The sequence below is a fragment of the Drosophila simulans genome, chromosome 3R, assembly GCF_016746395.2.
Source record: "Drosophila simulans strain w501 chromosome 3R, Prin_Dsim_3.1, whole genome shotgun sequence".
In the NCBI taxonomy this organism is placed as follows: domain Eukaryota; kingdom Metazoa; phylum Arthropoda; class Insecta; order Diptera; family Drosophilidae; genus Drosophila; species Drosophila simulans.
Window position 1 is genome coordinate 6444171 of NC_052523.2, and position 17655 is coordinate 6461825.

General features: G+C 46.3%; 2 protein-coding genes across 6 annotated transcripts in view; one reads left to right on the top strand and one right to left on the bottom strand.

The window, feature by feature from the left end:
- LOC6727415 (vitellogenin-1) overlaps positions 1-17655 on the top strand; it is a 51295-nt gene that overhangs the window by 23145 nt on the left and 10495 nt on the right. The window lies entirely within an intron of this gene.
- LOC120285090 lies at positions 8667-16995 on the bottom strand. Its single transcript, XM_039296011.2, has 2 exons — positions 16959-16995; positions 8667-9765 (listed from the first exon to the last, which is right to left on the bottom strand). The coding sequence occupies exon 2, from the start codon at positions 9742-9744 to the stop codon at positions 8833-8835; it is 912 nt and encodes a 303-aa protein (XP_039151945.1). The 5' UTR covers positions 9745-9765; positions 16959-16995; the 3' UTR covers positions 8667-8832.

Here is a 17655-nt window from a genome sequence, read left to right on the forward strand (position 1 = left end):
AACCCAAGAGCCAGGAGTCAAAGAATGTAGATTGAAGACTGAAGAATGGAGAGCACGGGCTGAAGACAGGGGGCCCAAGGGCTTTTGTGTCTGGGCCGGCCAATCGGACCTAGCGGCATCCTGGCGCTAAACGAAACCTGCAAAGAGCCAACAATGCGATAAATTACCCGGCAGCTAATTTAAATGGCATCGAATGGAGCCGAATGGCAGCGGAGCGCAGCGAGCCGTAAAAACCCAATCGAAACTAGATCTGATTAGCTTTGATTTATCGTAGGTGGCAAGCCTGGCCGGAGGACCCAGCCATTCGGGCTAAATTTAGCAAGACTTCGGATCTGAAAACCCGGGGGATGTGCTTCAACTTCATTAGTTGCATGCGACCCCGGGCGGACCTTTGGATTGAATTGTATTCAGAGGCGTGAGCTTGAGTAATGTGGAGGCGTCGGGTGGCCACATATTTGCACTTTGACTCCCTGGCCCTTTGACTTCATCTGACTGGAAGGGATTCTGACTGACTCAGCCTGGGCCAAGTTTTATGGCCTTAACGGCCTTGTTAGCGCAACTTCCGCGTGCAATTTGCATGCAAATCGGTGACATTACTTTTGGGAGGCAGTACCAACTCATCAACTCGGTCTATGACTTCCTCACGACTTCAGTTTGAGCCTGGGGCCCACACTCAAAGTACGTCTTATTTGCATGGGAGAATGTGCACTGGGAAAAATTCTACCTTATTAAACAATAATTTTAATTTAATGTAAGGAATTTTTTTTAAAATCTTTTCGGCTTTTTTAAAGTCCATTTAAAATTATAAAGCACCTTATCGAAAGCATTGATTAGTTCAGCTTGTAAATATTTTTTTGGTGTGTCTAATGGGTGTAGTGGGTGTGTCATTCTGAACGACATTGTGTGTTGCATATATCCTCCGGCAAGCAAACTTCATTCGGTGGCTTTAAACTTGACAGCATTCGGCGAGGAGCCCGATGAAGACATCCCTTGGGAGTTCAATGCCATACAGACTTCGCATGCCTCTCATAAATGGCATGCAAAATGCGCATAATTCGCGGATCGGATTTAAAATCGCACTAACAATGCCGGTCGAAAATGCCATTACGCGACTGCAATTTGTCAGCTGGCGAAGTGCAATTATGGCAAACAAGTCGTCTGAGAATGGCATAAATTAATTTTCGGTAGCTGGCATATTGGCTTTATCCGCTATGTAGTAAACGCGTAAGTATCTTTCAGATACGCACGCCACCGTGGCGCCGCCGACATTGATCTTGGCACATGTTCGCCTTAATTAGACTCAAAATCGAAAGCCAAAAGGCCAATCCCAGAGTCACCATTAAAATGACAGAATGCCCCGACAGCCAGTTTCGTTTTCAGGATCCACGAGTGTCCACAAGTCCAGGCCGTGGGTCCTCGTTTTCCGTTTCATTCGCTCGGTGGGGGCAGTAACAACTTGTTTTTCAACACTCTTTAATCAGGCTGACAACACACAGTTAAGGTCAGTCGGCGGATCACATTAATTACAAAAGAGCAGGCACCGAAACACGTAGCGACCATTAAGGAACAGAAGCGGAGCAGATTCGGATTCAGATATCGCCGCGATCTGCATTTGCATGCTAATGAAAGCGACACTGGGGAGTCGAGTAAGTCCGTCCAATTAGCTGATTGTGGGACGTGTTTTGGCAAACGGTTTCGCAATCAAACCGCATTGACAATCCTGCGTGCAATCCGAAATCCCGCCCCGACGAGTTATGCGATCGGTGCATGATATAGGGGCCAATGCGGTCATTGGAGCAAGTGCGTCCATCCATCTACGGCCAGCGGGTCTTTCCAACAAGTGCATACGGTCCCGCTCCCATGTGTGGGATCCTCCTTATCGCGCAGTTCCGCCTCCACATCCGACAAATGAAAAGCCATAAAATTAATGAGCGACCATAAAAATGCACTCGAGTGGGAAATCAGACAGAATGTCGCACAGTAGCCACACACAAGCACTTGGCGGATTATTAAGTGGTGTTTCACTCCTAATCTACTCCTTTTTTTCGCACCCTGATTCTTGCTCATTATTCACGCACTTCAGCGAGTTAAATCTTTGATTTATGCAATGCTATTTGTTTCTGGCTTGCATGTATATACAGAGCAAACAAACATCGAAGAACGCGAGTGAACAAAAAACAATTGACTGGAACATGGCCTACAAAAATTCAGCGAAAATATGGCACAGACATGAATTCAAACTGAGAATTTCAGGTGCTCTCCATTAGGCAACAATGTTGCATCAGTGGAGCAGATGTAAAAGATGTTGGGAAATTTGACCGAGCGAAAGGAATGCAATGGATCATGACTTTGAGTTATGCAGAAATAAGAAGAGTTATGATATTTATATACATACATATTGACCAATTAAAGATTGTAACTAAGTCTCTAGATTTGGCTTCCGTTAAATAAACTTATGTTATTAGTAAACACATTTAGTTGGCACTCATTAGTGAACCTTCTGCATTGCATGCGGCATATTCACAGCAAACTGGCAACTGGCAAATTTCTCACTGCATCTGGCCAAACGTTTAACGAGCCGATTCACACATCATGAAATCAGAGCACGCATAAACTAGCACCAACACCTATTGCCAATTGCCAATTGGACTTGCCACACTTGGCCAGGAAAGTGGTTGCCTGGCCAAAAGATAAGCAAAGAGTGTTTCTGGCCCACTATCAGACACCGGGTACCAGATACCAGATACCACTTTTGGTTCCCCTAACCGCTTTTATTGCCCACTTAGCCGGAGAGCTCATAAAAATACAGGAAAAGCATCTTCATCATTCGCGATAATGGCTGCGGCCAAAGGATTAGCTGAATCGGATCGATCGATTGGGAATCGGAATGGGGTTATTGACGCATGTTCCGGCCTACCCACACACAAATATACCCATCTGCACATATTTGGCAGCAACAAGAACACAGCCAGTATGCAAACAGAACTTCTTGAATTTAGTTTTTGATAATTTTTCTTTTCTTTTCTTGTTTCTCCTGGTTATTCTAACTGATTAATGCCTGTCCGTGCTGCACTGTGCAATTTTTTATGGGGTGCAACAATCATTTTCCAACGAAAATATTAATAGAAATCAAAACAAGCCGGGAGAGTTCGTGTGGGTTCCTTGGCTCCCAACTTTGGCTGCAGCCAATTATTTTGTTTCGCAGACCAAGTCAATAAACAGTTGCCAGACGACCAAGCATAATAAGCAAATCTTCGCGGAGAAAGAAGAAAGTCCATCGAGGCCGGAGAATTGGGAGGTGGTGTTCAGATTTAATGCCAATGCATAAAATCGCCAAAAGGTGTCGAGCGTGGCAATTTGCATAAATCACAATTACATTGTCAGTCGATAAGCGATCGATGATCAAGGTGGAGAAGTTGTTAAAAGCCAGTTGTTCACCTGACTGGAGTTCCTCCAACCGAAGTCGTGGCTAACTGAATCCACAAGTGTTTCGTACCGAGGGTGTATGACAAATGTGTTTAAGTGTTTCATGTTTTCCACAAAAGACTGCCTGTCAATGGCAGTCGATGTCGATGGCAGTCGCGTGCTCTGGAAATGCACATTGCAGGTGGTCCGATGACAATGCAATTTGGCGCATAATGGACGCGTTAACTGGATCCATTGGCGATCCATTCGATCATGTGGAGGAGCATGGCATGGCATGGCATGGCATGGCATGGCATGGCACAGCCCCCAATATTTATTCATCCGAGCAGCCAACCGTTTAGGCACACACTACAACCAAGTGTAATCCAATTTCATGGCGCATTTTGAGGTCGAATTAATGCAAACACACTTTGGAGCAAATTCAGTCAAAGGCAGAGCCAAAAATAGATCCCCCAGAAGTATCTAAATATCTTTAATAGTCTAGCACATCGTAAAAATTTTCGGGCATAGGCAGATGGCAGCGCTGAAAGCTAAAATTTCCCAGCTTTCCGAATCGAATCGGATCGGATTGGATTGGATCGTATTGAATGATGCACGGCGGCGACAATAAAGCGAAACATGCTATCTTAAGATATCTTTCTAAGTTTCCTATCTTTATTTTTATGCTTGTAGTCTGTTGTTTATAATGGCTGTGCGTTTTTGTTGAATAACAATTTAGTTAACAGTTTTTATGCTGATTTCTGTTTTCGAACTGGAGCGTCACTTTCACTCTCTCTGGGGAGAGTCTTCTGAAGGCTAGAAAATATTTATATACTTCTTTATTGGCTGTGTGCGCTTTTATGGTCTTGTTGTCAGGCACTGACAGATTTCTTATGGCTCTATTATATTTTGGAATTTTTATTGCTTGTTTTCCACTGCCATTGAGCAAGATTCCTTAGTGAATAATATCTTTATGATTATCTAATTAATGAGCATTTAAATGGACATCACTTGGCAGAGAACTTAAATTCCCAGAATATTCTTCAAGCAATTCTCATGAAGATTGACACGACCAATAAAACTTAACTGCGGACTGGTCAATAATTTTGAGTTTTCCAGTTTCGTTTCGATTTTCCGAGTAACTTGATAGTGGCATACGGGCTATGTGAAGTTATGTTGGGCCGTAACTCAATATTTGGAAGGAGTTCATGTGAATTCCAACCTTGATCGGCTGATATATTGGTCTGGTCTATAACTTATGCCATCCCGATGAGGTAATATTTTCTGTTGTTTGCCTTTAAATTTAACTGCTCACAAGGCGTCTGGCGTCAGGTTTGTTTATCACATTTTGCCAGCTACTTGCAGTCTTGTATCTTGCAGATACACAGATACACGTACACGTTTACACATTTAAGCATTTAGACACATGCATATCTGGGTGTGAAGTGCGAATTACCGAGCGGCAGCGGCAGCAAAAACAATTTGCATTTGCGTTCAATGAGCCACTGACCTAAGTCAATATATTTTGCATTGTGCCAGGCAAACAAACGTAGTATTAAGTGTATCTGTATCTGTATCTGTTTCTGTGCGCCCTGCATTTGTATCTGTATCTGCTCACTTGTTCACTGGCGGCCCACTCAGCTATCCCCGATAATTATGACGTTTTCCAATGGGGTTCCTAGTCCGGCTGTGACTCACCGAAATGGCCATACTCTCTAATTAGCAATAAAACGCTTTTGAAATCGAAAAATATCAAAATGTCTTACAATTCTGATTTAGATAAATAGATATTCAAATCATTTATCGTTTGGAATATCATTCATTCAAGCTTAAAATGAGTAACGAATTTAAATTTCTTTAATAAAAGTTTTGAATAGCAATCATATTTGATTTAGCACTCTCTTCCCAACTAATGGGTATTGAAAAATCGAATCGAATCGAAACCCATTCGATGTTAGCTGGCGATAAGCAAAGTGCCTGTGTCGCATGCGGCTTCGATTGCATTTTATGCGGCTCAGACTCGATTTTGTCGTTGTTTTCACTTGCAGACACTTTTTGTCGCTGCTAATTTATTTGCAACATTTGCTGTTTACTGTGAATTAATTGCGAACGCAACTAAGCACGCTCTGTACTATTTACGCCCCCCGCACAAACACAGCTGCAAATGCATTTACATGGGATGTGTGTTGCATGGTGTGTCTGATAGATACGACTTTGCACTGTGCGATATCGCACAAATACCCATACATTAGCACGTGCTATCTGGATCAGATGCAAATGTATCTGGGATTCAACATTTGAGGAGGCATTAGCTATTCGCTGTGCTGTTAACCATCCGCATTCCCACTCGCTCCCTTTTGGGAATTTTTTCTTTTGGATCTCCTCTCCTTAGTGGCAATTTGCCTTAAATCGAGCATTGGATCAACTAATTGAAATGTTATTTCTCATGTCAAATGTCTCCGAGGGCTGGTGACAGCTAAAAATACACAAAAACCAGCTCCCAGGCCCATTTTCAGTCCCATTTCCACTCCCGATTTCCAATCCTCCCAAGTTGACAGGCGACAGTTTGGCTGCGGGACTTTGGCGCATTCGCTACGCTCCAGTTTCGAGATTTCCGAATTGGCCGACTACAAATGTATGGATGTATATTTTGGGGAACTGCACAATGATAATATGTGTGTCAGCGAGGCGGGAACTAACGAATCGTTTGCCATGTCAAATGTCGTCGATGGGGGAAAACTCTTTGAACTTTGACTGCGGCTTAATTTATCTGGTCACGGCTGGGTTAGAGACTTCTTTGCCCGGGGACCTAATAGTAGATACATTGTTGTGTGATGTTTCAGGAAAGAAAAATATCTTATAGGGAAAAAATATCTGTTTTGTCTGGTCTTTTCACTAGAAAGGAGCAAGTTTAAGTTCACATTTTTATCCTGCCAGATAATTATTCAAATATTATTTCGATTCCGCTCTTATAATAAATATGTTTAAACAATTGGTTTACTCAATCTTTATTCCTAATGAACTATTTATCCGTGCACCCGAATAATTTGCTCCTTCAAGCTCTCAGTGCTCGATGGACCATCATCCATGGAACCATAAAATGGGAAAACCTCAAACCATTGACACGACCAGATCATCAGCCCGCATCTGTCGCCTCGGTCGCGGAGTGAATAATTTTAAAAGCCGCCAGTCTGCACATGCTAAAAATGTTTTATGGACTTCTGTTTTTGTGGCTGTGGCCTGCAAAAAAATGCCGTCTAACCAGACACTGGAAGAGTGGAACACCGGCTGACAGGCCGGGCAACTTGGCCCCAACGTCCGACAAGCAACAACTAACAACGGTTAACAATTTGACAACCACGGCTTTGACAGGCAACGCCAGCTAAATAATATATATGCGACTTATAACAGTTTAAGTTTGATTTTCCTCGCTCCGCGTGTCTGTCGAATAATTAAGAGTTTCCATTTGTTGGATTGCATAAATCAGCACGGCCAAGCGTATCTTACAAAATTTATGTTTTTCCCCATCTCGTCTCGGCTAATTGATTCGTGATAGGCCGTTGTGGCACCGCAAGCAGATAGCCAAAATGGCTTAGGATCATTCTGGGAATTCGAATGATTGATTCTGTGTGCAAAAGGGTCGTAAACTCCAACCACTTATGCCTCCAGCGATAGGAAAGTACGTATGGATGCCAGTTTCTGCCACAATGCAACTCGCTTGTCATTTGCTAACGGATGAGTGCGAATCATATGGTGGGCGAGTGGTACACGCCCACTCGGTTGGGCTTTGGGTCTGGACCCTCGGCCTGATAATGTCATAACGCTTATCTCTCGGCCACGGCGACAATGTTGACAACCGCCGACTCCCACTCTCTTTTCGCCAACTGACACAGAATCGCATTAAAGCGAAACGGGCTTTAGTAGACGACTGCTGCTCGGGTCTAAAATTTATGACCGACTTAATGCCAAATGCAAATATTTGGCACAGAGGTCAGAGATCTAAGGCAGAGCAGGCAGATAGTTTCATGTTCGCTTCTCTGCTGCATCCCAGTGTGTGACCATGAAACGGAGGCCAGGAGATGCTCTTTTGATTATATACTATAATATACGAAACTAGTGCTTCCAAAATGCAAACTTTACAACATGATCTGATAATGATACGATAATTGCAGGAAAGATTAGTTAATATACCAGTCAAAATCATGCAGCGATCATCATGCAGGGCTATCAATGCCATAGTCTCGACCGCCTCGTGCCACTCGATCAATGATCAATGGTGATCAATGGGGACTCTAATGGCCAGTCAACCAAATGACTCAACACCTGCCAAAGAGCAGGTACCTCCTCCAACTCGCAGCTAGACCAGATTCCTGGTCCGAAACGGGAGATTCTGGCGGGGATCGGTGGGGAGCGGAGCAGCAGGTGGAGCGGCCGGAGGCGGCGGTTGGGGCAGACAGCGCTGTCGCAGACGCAGCCACAGACGACGCCACTTGTCTTGTCGTGTCTCAAATTAATTAAAGACTCATCTACATATTTCATTTCCACTCCAACTGGTTGTTTAGTGGACAAGAAAAAGCCGCGGATGTTGTATCCACCTCAGAAAATGCGGAAAAACACAACCTGGAATGGAAACTCGGACCGGAGAACGGGGATCTCTGCGGGCGCCTCCGAAATTGGCCTGTCACTGGTCACGCACTTTGGGGCGGGGTGGGGGCGTGGTCGAGCTTGTTTTTTCGGCCCATGAAAAACATTTTACGGTTTTTAACATCTTGCTCAAGTTATTTTTTCCGACATATTTTACATATGTTTGTTTTTAGATTTTACAACTTTTTTTCCGCTTACAATTTTAACATAATTTTTCGTTTGTTTTTTCCCAGCTTGTATTAATTTGTAAGAACGCACATTTCGGTGTTATTCAAATGTCGTAAACTTTCACTGGGAAACTTTTACCTAATCGGCTTTAGTTTTAGGGCTCTCCTTTGGTGGGCCAGGCCACTCGATTAGACAATGCATTTCGATGTGGAACTGCCCATACTTTACACATTGAAATGGAGTGGGCGGAAAAATCCTGGGTGTGGGTTGCTGCGGTTGCTGCTGATTTTTTTCCCTGTAATGAAACACTCGGGATCGACTTCACGAGAATTCCGGTCTTTATTCGCGCACTTGTAACTTAAGACTACCTTAACATTAACAGTAGCAATACCGCGGGACCGCGGAGTGGTGAATACCTTGCGGGAAGGGAGGAGAGCGAGAGAAGAGAAGGAGAGCGCGAGCAGCGGTGCTTGCGAGCCGTGGAGGAGCTTCGAGTAAAAGCATTGGCCGCTTACACTGCCGCTCAACTGTTTGCGCCCTTCTGGCGTGAACATTCTCCCCCCCCTTGCGTAGGCAAAGGTATCCCTGGCCGGCTAGACATCAGGATCGGCCTCTTCATTCCGTGCACGCTCCAGAAACGGTCCATCCGAACACCGTGTTCTGCGCGACGGGCAAGCCATCATCAATTTTTAGGAACCCCGGTTGGATCAAGTTGGCATATACATCTGATCCCAACACGAGGGAGATGGAGGCCGGCCGGTGGAAGCGCTCGTCCGCGAGACGAACACCGTCAAACTTGGCCCTGGCGGCGTCGCTCAGAGCTTGGATGGGTGTCCGGATCCTTAGGCTGGGTTCGACCTTCAGGACGACGTTGAGTCGGAAGGTGCTTGTTCGGGACCGGAGTGTCACCGAGCAGACCTCGTTGCCTCCCAGCCGGGCGATGGGCAGCCGGAACGCAGCCGCCAACGACCGGTCGATGCTGCTCACCGGCATGCATGGGTCGATCATGGCCCCGGTCTCGAAGGTCTTCGAGCCCGTGTCCAGCACGACGATGGCTGTAGGCAGAATGGGAACAGCCTTCTGCTGCCCCGTTGCCACCGCCGGAGACGCGACGGAGACCTTCGGACGCCGTTGATTGTTGGCGACTGGGGCTGGTGGCGGAATGCGGGAAATCCGGACCGGACGAGGTGCAGCGGGATGGCGCTCTCTGCGCGTCGGAGCTGGTAGCGCTGCTGGGGACGGAGCGGGACGGACCTCGTGCATGTGGAGTAGAGTGTGGTGGTTTCCTCCACACTTCTTGCATCCCTCTTGGCTTCGGCAGTCTCCTCCTGAGTGCTGATGGGCGAGGCAGTTCGAGCAGTACTTATTAATAAGTACTGCCCGAAGGCGCTTTTCAGCGCTCAGTTTGTGGAACCTCTTGCACTTCCGAAGTGCATGGATTCCAGAGCAGACTCGGCAGCGGTAGGATTTGATACCTCGAGTACGTCTGCTTTCCAACGACTGGGTGGCACGAGGTCGCGGAGCCATTATTGGAGGAAGTGAGTAAGTCTGCCAATAAAAGAAATGAAGAAGCTTAGTATGAGCCGACTACTCTTTTGGCCCCGGAATGGGGGAAGTGCCCTAATCCCTAGGAACGGAGGACTCTTTGTCCTCCATCGGTAGCAGAATAACCTTGTGGACAGGGCGTTTTATGGTGCCGCGAGACGTACGGATCTCGACGACTCGAATGCGGTCGTCGGCTCCTGGAAAGGCAGAAACGATTCTGCCGAGCCGCCATTCGTGCGGTGGTAGATTGTCCTCCTTGACAACTACCATATCGTCGGCTTGGAGATTCCTGGTCGGAAATTGCCATTTGCTTCGTTTATGGAGTTCCTTAAGATACTCCTCTTTCCACCGTGCACTAAACTGCTGATGTTGTGCCTTGAGGTGTTGCCATCGATTTATTATCGACTTGGCTTCGCCCTTTATCTCGGGTTCCGCCGTGGAAAGCAACGGCCCTCCAATAAGGAAATGGCCTGGTGTGAGGGCCAGCAAATCTGAGGGATCTTCGGACATAGGGGAGAGGGGTCTAGAGTTGAGGCAAGCCTCAATCTTAGCGAGAAGTGTCGCCAGCTCCTCAAATGTATATTTGCGGGCTGACGTCGATTTAAGGAACAGGGTTTTGAAACTTTTCACCCCTGCTTCCCACAAACCCCCCATATGTGGAGCCCCGGGTGGGATGAATCGCCATACGAGTCCCTGATGGCTATATGCATCAGTCACGGACTCTTTGATGGCTTGGAGAAAGTCCCTGGAAATCAAAGTTGCCGCCCCCACAAAGGTCTTACCATTATCCGAATGGACCCGTTGAGGACAACCGCGCCTCGCTACGAAACGAGCGAAGGCCGCTAGAAATTTCTCGGTTGTTAGATCGGAAGTGGGTTCCAAATGGATAGCCTTCGTGGAAAAGCACACAAACACACAAACATATCCCTTCGTTATGAGACACGCTCTCCCTGTATAGTTTTTTATTTCGAACGGGCCGGCATAGTCGATACCCGTGTAGGTGAACGCCCTAGAGAAGGAGACTCTATCTGTCGGGAAATCGCCCATCAGCTGTGTTTGGAGTCTCTTCTTGTAAATCGTGCAAATCTTACAAGGATTGACCACAGCCTTCACCAGATTCTTGATTTTAGGAATCCAATACTTCGATCGGATCAGGCGTACGATCAATTGACTACCGCCATGAAGAGTAATCTGGTGAGTAAATTGGACGACAAGGCGCGACAGTCTACAGTTATAGGGGAGAATAATCGGATGACGTTCATCATATTGCAGGGTTTTGGAGGCAGTGAGACGGCCGCACGCCCTTAACAGGCCGTGTTGGTCAATGAACGGGAACAAATTCACCAACGGACTTGACACTGGAAGAGGCCTTTTCTCGGTCAGATGCTGAAGCTCTTGGCCATATGCTCTGCGCTGCGCAATGGAGGTCAGAGTTCGTTCTGCCCCTCGGATCTCTTCACTTGTAGGGCGTGAGTTGGGCAAGAACGAACCTTTGCGGCAGCGTTTAAGGAAGCGTTGAACATAGACCAGAACTCGCAGGGCCTTGTCCAACTTGGAGAAACGCTCGAGAAAGTCGATGGACGGGGCCTTGACAAAATGCACTTTGACCGCGCGCTGCTCTAGCTCGGTCACTGGAAGAGTGTCACTTTGTGCTGGCCATAGCTCTCGTGGCCCTTGCAGCCACTCTGGTCCGTGCCACCAGAGATGGTTATCTGCCAATTCATGTAAGGATACGCCTCGACTGGCTAGATCGGCGGAGTTTTGTTCTGAGCGAACGTGTGCCCAACAGTCGACTGGCGTCGCCTGCGTGATCTTGGCAACTCTGTTGGCCACAAATGTGGTCCAGTTGCACGCAGGCTTTCGTAGCCAGGCTAAGACGATTGTGGAATCTGTCCAGCAGCGGATATTTGAACTGGCGGAGGGCATGTGCGGGAGGATTGCTGTCACCATTTCGGTTAACAGCACGGCACCACAGAGCTCTAGCCGAGGAAGGGAGACGGTTTTTACCGGGGCCACTCGTGTTTTGGCTGTAAGCAGGCGAGTCAGGATCTTTTGCCCCACCTCGACGCGGATGTATATCGCCGCTCCATAGGCTCTCTGGGACGCGTCACAGAAACCGTGGTGCTCTATGATTACCTCAGGCTGGTACCAGATCCATCTCGGAACGCGGATCTGGTTGAGGTCGGAATACTCGGCTAAAAACGATTGCCACCGCTGACACATTTCAGTGGGAAGCTTATCGTCCCAGCCTAAGTTTTGCAACCAAATCTCCTGCATGAACATTTTTGAACGGATTATGAACGGCGCGAGCCACCCGGCAGGATCGAACAACCTAGCGATTTGGGACAAAACTTCTCGCTTTGTATAGGAGGGTTCCACAACTATGTCTGGAGGAACGAAATAGAATTCGTCGGACTTTGCCCTCCACCGAATACCGAGCGTCTTGGCCGTGCTTTCGGCATCGATGTCGAGGAACTCGCTATGAAGGAGGTGTTCGGCCGGGACGTCTTTAAGGACGCCTTTGTTGTTCGAGGTCCACTTTCTCAGCGGAAACCCGGAGGCACTTAGGGCTGCTTGCAACTCTCGAATTGAACTTTGGGCTTCGATTACGGAATTCGCCCCTGCCAGAACGTCGTCGACGTACATGTGCTGCTGGATGATGCGGCTGGCATTTGGAAATGGCACTTGGATATCCTCTGCCAGCTGTTGCAAGACTCGAATGGCGAGGAAGGGGGCGCAGTTGACCCCGAAGGTAACTGTTTTTAATTCGAAGTCTCGGATATCTCCTTCCTTGTTTCGGAACAGAATTCTCTGAAACGGGGTATGTTTCGGATCGACCCAGATCTGACGATACATTTTCGTGATGTCTGCACTGAAGACGTATTGAAAATAACGCCATTTCAGGACCTGGATCGTTAGATCGGATTGTAGGACTGGACCAGCATGAAGAATATCATTTAAGCTGGTCCCATTTGCCGACGGACTTGAAGCGTTGAATACAACGCGAAGCTTTGTAGTGGTGCTTTCGGGCTTAACTACCGCGTGATGAGGAAGATGATACGATGGAGAATTGTGAGTCGGCGGAACTTCTTTCATATGACCCAGATCCAGGTACTCCTGGATCACGCTGTCATATTGCTCTTTTAATGGAAAGTCTCTTTTTAAACGATTTTCGTTTCTAAGAAACTGAGCTAGCGCAATGGACCTTGAATATCCTAAATCGGATCCGATATTCTCGGGATCCCGGAACGGGAGCGTCACCACGTATCTCCCGCTTGCGTCTTTTGTCGTTGTTTGGAGGAAGTTCCTTTCACAATAGGAGTCCGACTCTTTTACCATCTTTACTGGTAGATCCTCCACCTCCCAGAACTTGCTGAGAAGCGTGTCGAGCGTATCAGGGTCGCCTATTTCATGCACCTGGGTCGTGAAGGATGCGACCCGTTTCGGCTTGCCCTTGGAAATCGGCCCCGTTAGCACCCACCCGAAAATAGTTTCTTGGCCCAGGAGCGAGCCGCAAATATTTTGTCGGGTGCCATCCATCATTATGGATGGTAGAATGTCAGCCCCGATCAATACATCAATTTGAGAGCTCTCAAAAAAGGTAGGATCTGCCCAGCGGAGTGCGGGCAGGTCCTTCAAAGAATTCCGAGGGATCGGATAGGAGGGCAGTTTGCCTGAGAGCTCCGGAAGGACGTAAGCTTCAGTGTCTAACTGTAGACCTGGCTTAGTAGGAGAGCGAATCCCGAAGTGACACAGCTTCGAGGACTTCGCGGAGACTGAATGATTTAACCCGGAGACTTGGGTCTGGGTGTTGCGGAATGGCAACTTGATGAGGTTGAACAGGCGTTCTGAAATGAACGTCGCCTCGGATCCCGAGTCGATTAAGGCTCGGGCTCGGTAGCTCATCCCCAAATGGCACACGTCAATCATCGCTGTGCTCAGTAGGACGGCTGAAGTGCCGGACGCGAAAAAAGTTTGCACCGCTGAGGTGCTTGCCGATGCATTTCTGCTAGAGGGTCTCGGAAGTTGCTGTGTAGGGGGCGAGGTTGAGAAACTCGCATTTTCGGAATTTGGGGGGCTGCGATGCAGCAGCGTATGGTGCCTGCCCTTACATGTAAAGCAGCTGTGCGTGCTTGTGCAGTCACGTAGCTGATGACCTCTGGCAAAACAATTCAGACATAGCTGCTTCTTTTTGATATACCCGGAGCGCGAGTCAACAGACATTTGAAGAAAACGCGGGCACAATCTTACCGGATGGTTCTCCTTCGAACATAAGTCACACCCTTTCTGTTTGGTGCTGACCTTTGTCTCGAAGGATTGAAGCCTTTTTGGAACTGCCTGAGTCGGTTTCATATCTTCGATGGCTTCCAATGTCCGATACCTTTCGCTCAGGAAGGCATTCATTTCTTCCCAAGCTGGGATCTCGGATTTAGCAGTTAGCGACTGTTCCCATAAGGACAGGGTCTGCTTGGGCAGTTTGCTCGCGCAAAGGAAAACCAAGATACAATCCCAGTTTTCTGTGGATACCTGGGAATGCTCTAGTGCTGTTAAACACCCCTGAATCGTGGATTGTAGCTCTTTTAGAGCATGACCAGATTCTTGCGAAATTGAGCTCAAGTTAAAAAGAAGCTTGAGCTGGCTGTTGACTAAAAGTCGCTTATTTTGGAACCGATCTCGAAGCGCCTCCCAAGCCGAAGCAAAACCATCATTCGTGAGAGGAGATTTCGCCACGATGGCTTTTGCTTCGCCACTTGTTTTGGTAAGGAGGTGGAATAGCTTCTCGACCGGAGTCAACCTGGGGTTGTTTACGTAAATTGCCGTGAATAGGTCCCGGAAAGTGGGCCATCGGAGGTAGTCGCCATCGAAGACTTCCGTGTCGCATGGAGGTAAGCGGCAGCCGGACGAAATTAGCGGCTGAGAGGGTGCCTGCGCGACTTGAGGCGTTGCTCTGTCGATTGTTTCGCCAATTTGTGCTGCACATGACTCGTATACTGAGTAGCAGTAGTCATATTTGGCCTGGAGAATAGGCACTGTGTCGAGGGATCCTTCTTGGGCCATTAGGTCAGAGCATGTTTCGTACTCTCTTTCCACTTTGTCCCATAAGGCTCGCACCTGTTGCAGACGGACTTGTAACGTGTGTAGGGACGGAGAGGCTTGATCAGGAGTGTTGATCTTCGCTTCGAAAAGGCTTACGCGATCGCTGACGGCGATGAATTTATGCAACGCTGCGTTTGCGGGCGTTGGCTGCTCAGAGGATGCCATTTTTCTTGTGTTAGAGCGTGTGACGCGGAGGAAATCAGTCCCGACAGCGGAGGGACTCTCGGATTTTCTCGATAGAGAAGACTCACTAGACGCTCGCGTCACTGGTCGGGAAATGACCAACCTAGGAGTTGTCTTCGAACTGGTCGATGGCGAACCCTTTGCTTTCGGAGTGGGAGTCGCGGGTTTGACCCTAGGACTAACGGACTTGGGTGCTGGCTTACCGCGAGTGGATAGCGGAGATTGCGGGTTGAACTTTTGTTCTTTTCCAGGTGCGGTGGTCTTTTTCTTGTCTCCCTCTAGGGGCATGCTCAGCTATGCCCAAAGAGAAGGAAGTCAAGAAGGCCTGCACGCCGCAAACAAAAAAAAAAAAAAAAAAATGTGGAATTGAGAAAAAAAGAACCAGATACGGAGGGCACCAAAATCTGGATAGACAAAGGATCCCGTCGGAATTCGGGAGAAAGTTGCAATTGGGATCTGGAGATTGGAGCACGAAAGAAACAAAAATCGCAGTCTTTGTGAAATAAGGCCCAATAGATCTTCAATCAACTTGAAAAAAGCTTAAATGAAGCACAATATAGCTAAAATTCAGTGTGAAAAAAAATAGCTAGGAGGATTCACAAAAGAAAACCAACAGCTAGAGTGAAGTCCACAAGAAGATATAGTTATATTGGTGGTCCAGAAAAACAATAGCTCAAATTTATATAAAAACAAAAACTATGAATTGACGTTTCTGAAAAAATCGCTAAAAAATTGCTACCAGCTGGAGTCTGGAAAATAGCCAAGGATTTATAAAAAAAATCACTATCGACTGGAAATCCCAAAAAAATAGCTAATATATAGAAAATAGCTAGAAAATAGCTAGAAAATAGCTAGAAATTGGCTAGTTAATAGCTAGCTATAGCTAGAAAATTCAAGTTTAAATTTATAAAAATAGCTACCGGCTGGAGTCTGGAAAATAGCCAAGGATTTATAAAAAATCGCTATCGACTGGAAATCCCGAAAAAAAAATAGCTAATATATGGAAAATAGCTAGAAAATTCAAGTTTAAATTTATAAAAATAGCTACCGGATTTAGGACCACAATTTTATTATTTTAATTTAGGAACCAGAAATGGGAGCCAGAAATAGCTTGTAAAAAAAAAAAATTATTATTTGGGTTAAATAATTATTAAATAATAATTATTAAATAATAATCAATAATAATAATAATTAAAACAATCGTTTATTTCCCTTTTTTTTTTTTTTTATTAAATTATTTATTTTTAAATTTTATCGTCGGACTTTTTTTATTTTATTTTATGTCTCGACAATAGGGTATTCTCTCGTCGCTATGCGCTGGTTTTTGTCAGGGCAATAACGAACAAAGAGGAGACGAAAGAACTTGCACTTGGAAAGTCTGCGTAAGTCGCGACTGTGTGTATGTCAATATCGTTGGAAGCTAGGTCTGACAATGGATATGTCGTAATGTGTGTGTATATGGCTATGGGTATTTGTGTGGATGTGAACTTTATTTGGAATATTTTGTATGTGAATATATTGGGTGAATATATGTATGTTTATATTTAATTTACAATAATTATATATTTAATATATATGTGTATATTTAATTTAATTTAGTTTTATTTGTATTGGGTTGTATATTTTATTGAGGCACACACAAAAAAAACAGCAGTTTAGCAGCGGACGATAACAGTGAATTTTGGACAGTGTATATATGTGTGTACATGCGCTTGGATATCAGCGGAGCACCGTAATTAGGAGGCCGGTATTGGCAAAGTGCTTGTTTATGCACTTAAAAAAAAAGTAATCACGGTGGCTGGGCGCATGTACTTATATATTTTCACTTTTCACTTGATACGGATGGACGGAAAGAATAAACGCCGTTGGAAAAACGAAAATGGCGACCACGGACGGAATAGAATTTAAAGCCGTACTTATCTTGAATTTTCCGCAAGGAGCGCTGGCAGGATCAGAGCTCATCCGGCTCGAAGGACCATGAAATGGAGTGGGCGGAAAAATCCTGGGTGTGGGTTGCTGCGGTTGCTGCTGATTTTTTTCCCTGTAATGAAACACTCGGGATCGACTTCACGAGAATTCCGGTCTTTATTCGCGCACTTGTAACTTAAGACTACCTTAACATTAACAGTAGCAATACCGCGGGACCGCGGAGTGGTGAATACCTTGCGGGAAGGGAGGAGAGCGAGAGAAGAGAAGGAGAGCGCGAGCAGCGGTGCTTGCGAGCCGTGGAGGAGCTTCGAGTAAAAGCATTGGCCGCTTACACTGCCGCTCAACTGTTTGCGCCCTTCTGGCGTGAACACACATTATTAGTCTATTTTAATCAAATGAAGGCATTCTCAATAGCCGCATTCATTTTTCATTAATGAATTGGGCCCAGATGGGTAGCCTATTGATATGAAGCCTCCTCTTCCAGACCGAAAACGGTAGCGTTGATAAATCTAATTTGCCCCAGGGAGAAAGCCAGAATCACCACACGTGTGCAATGACGATGCCCAGAAGAGAAATTCCAAACCAAAGTGGTCGTGACAAATCCCATCAGTTTGAATAGATCTCTTCCTGGAGATATTGCATATTTCCCATTATGATTTGCCATTCCGCAGATATTGCAACGAT

Excerpts from the sequence above, each read along its gene's own strand:
- LOC120285090 (XM_039296011.2), bottom strand. The coding sequence starts at position 9,744 with ATGGCTCCGCGACCTCGTGCCACCCAGTCGTTGGAAAGCAGACGTACT.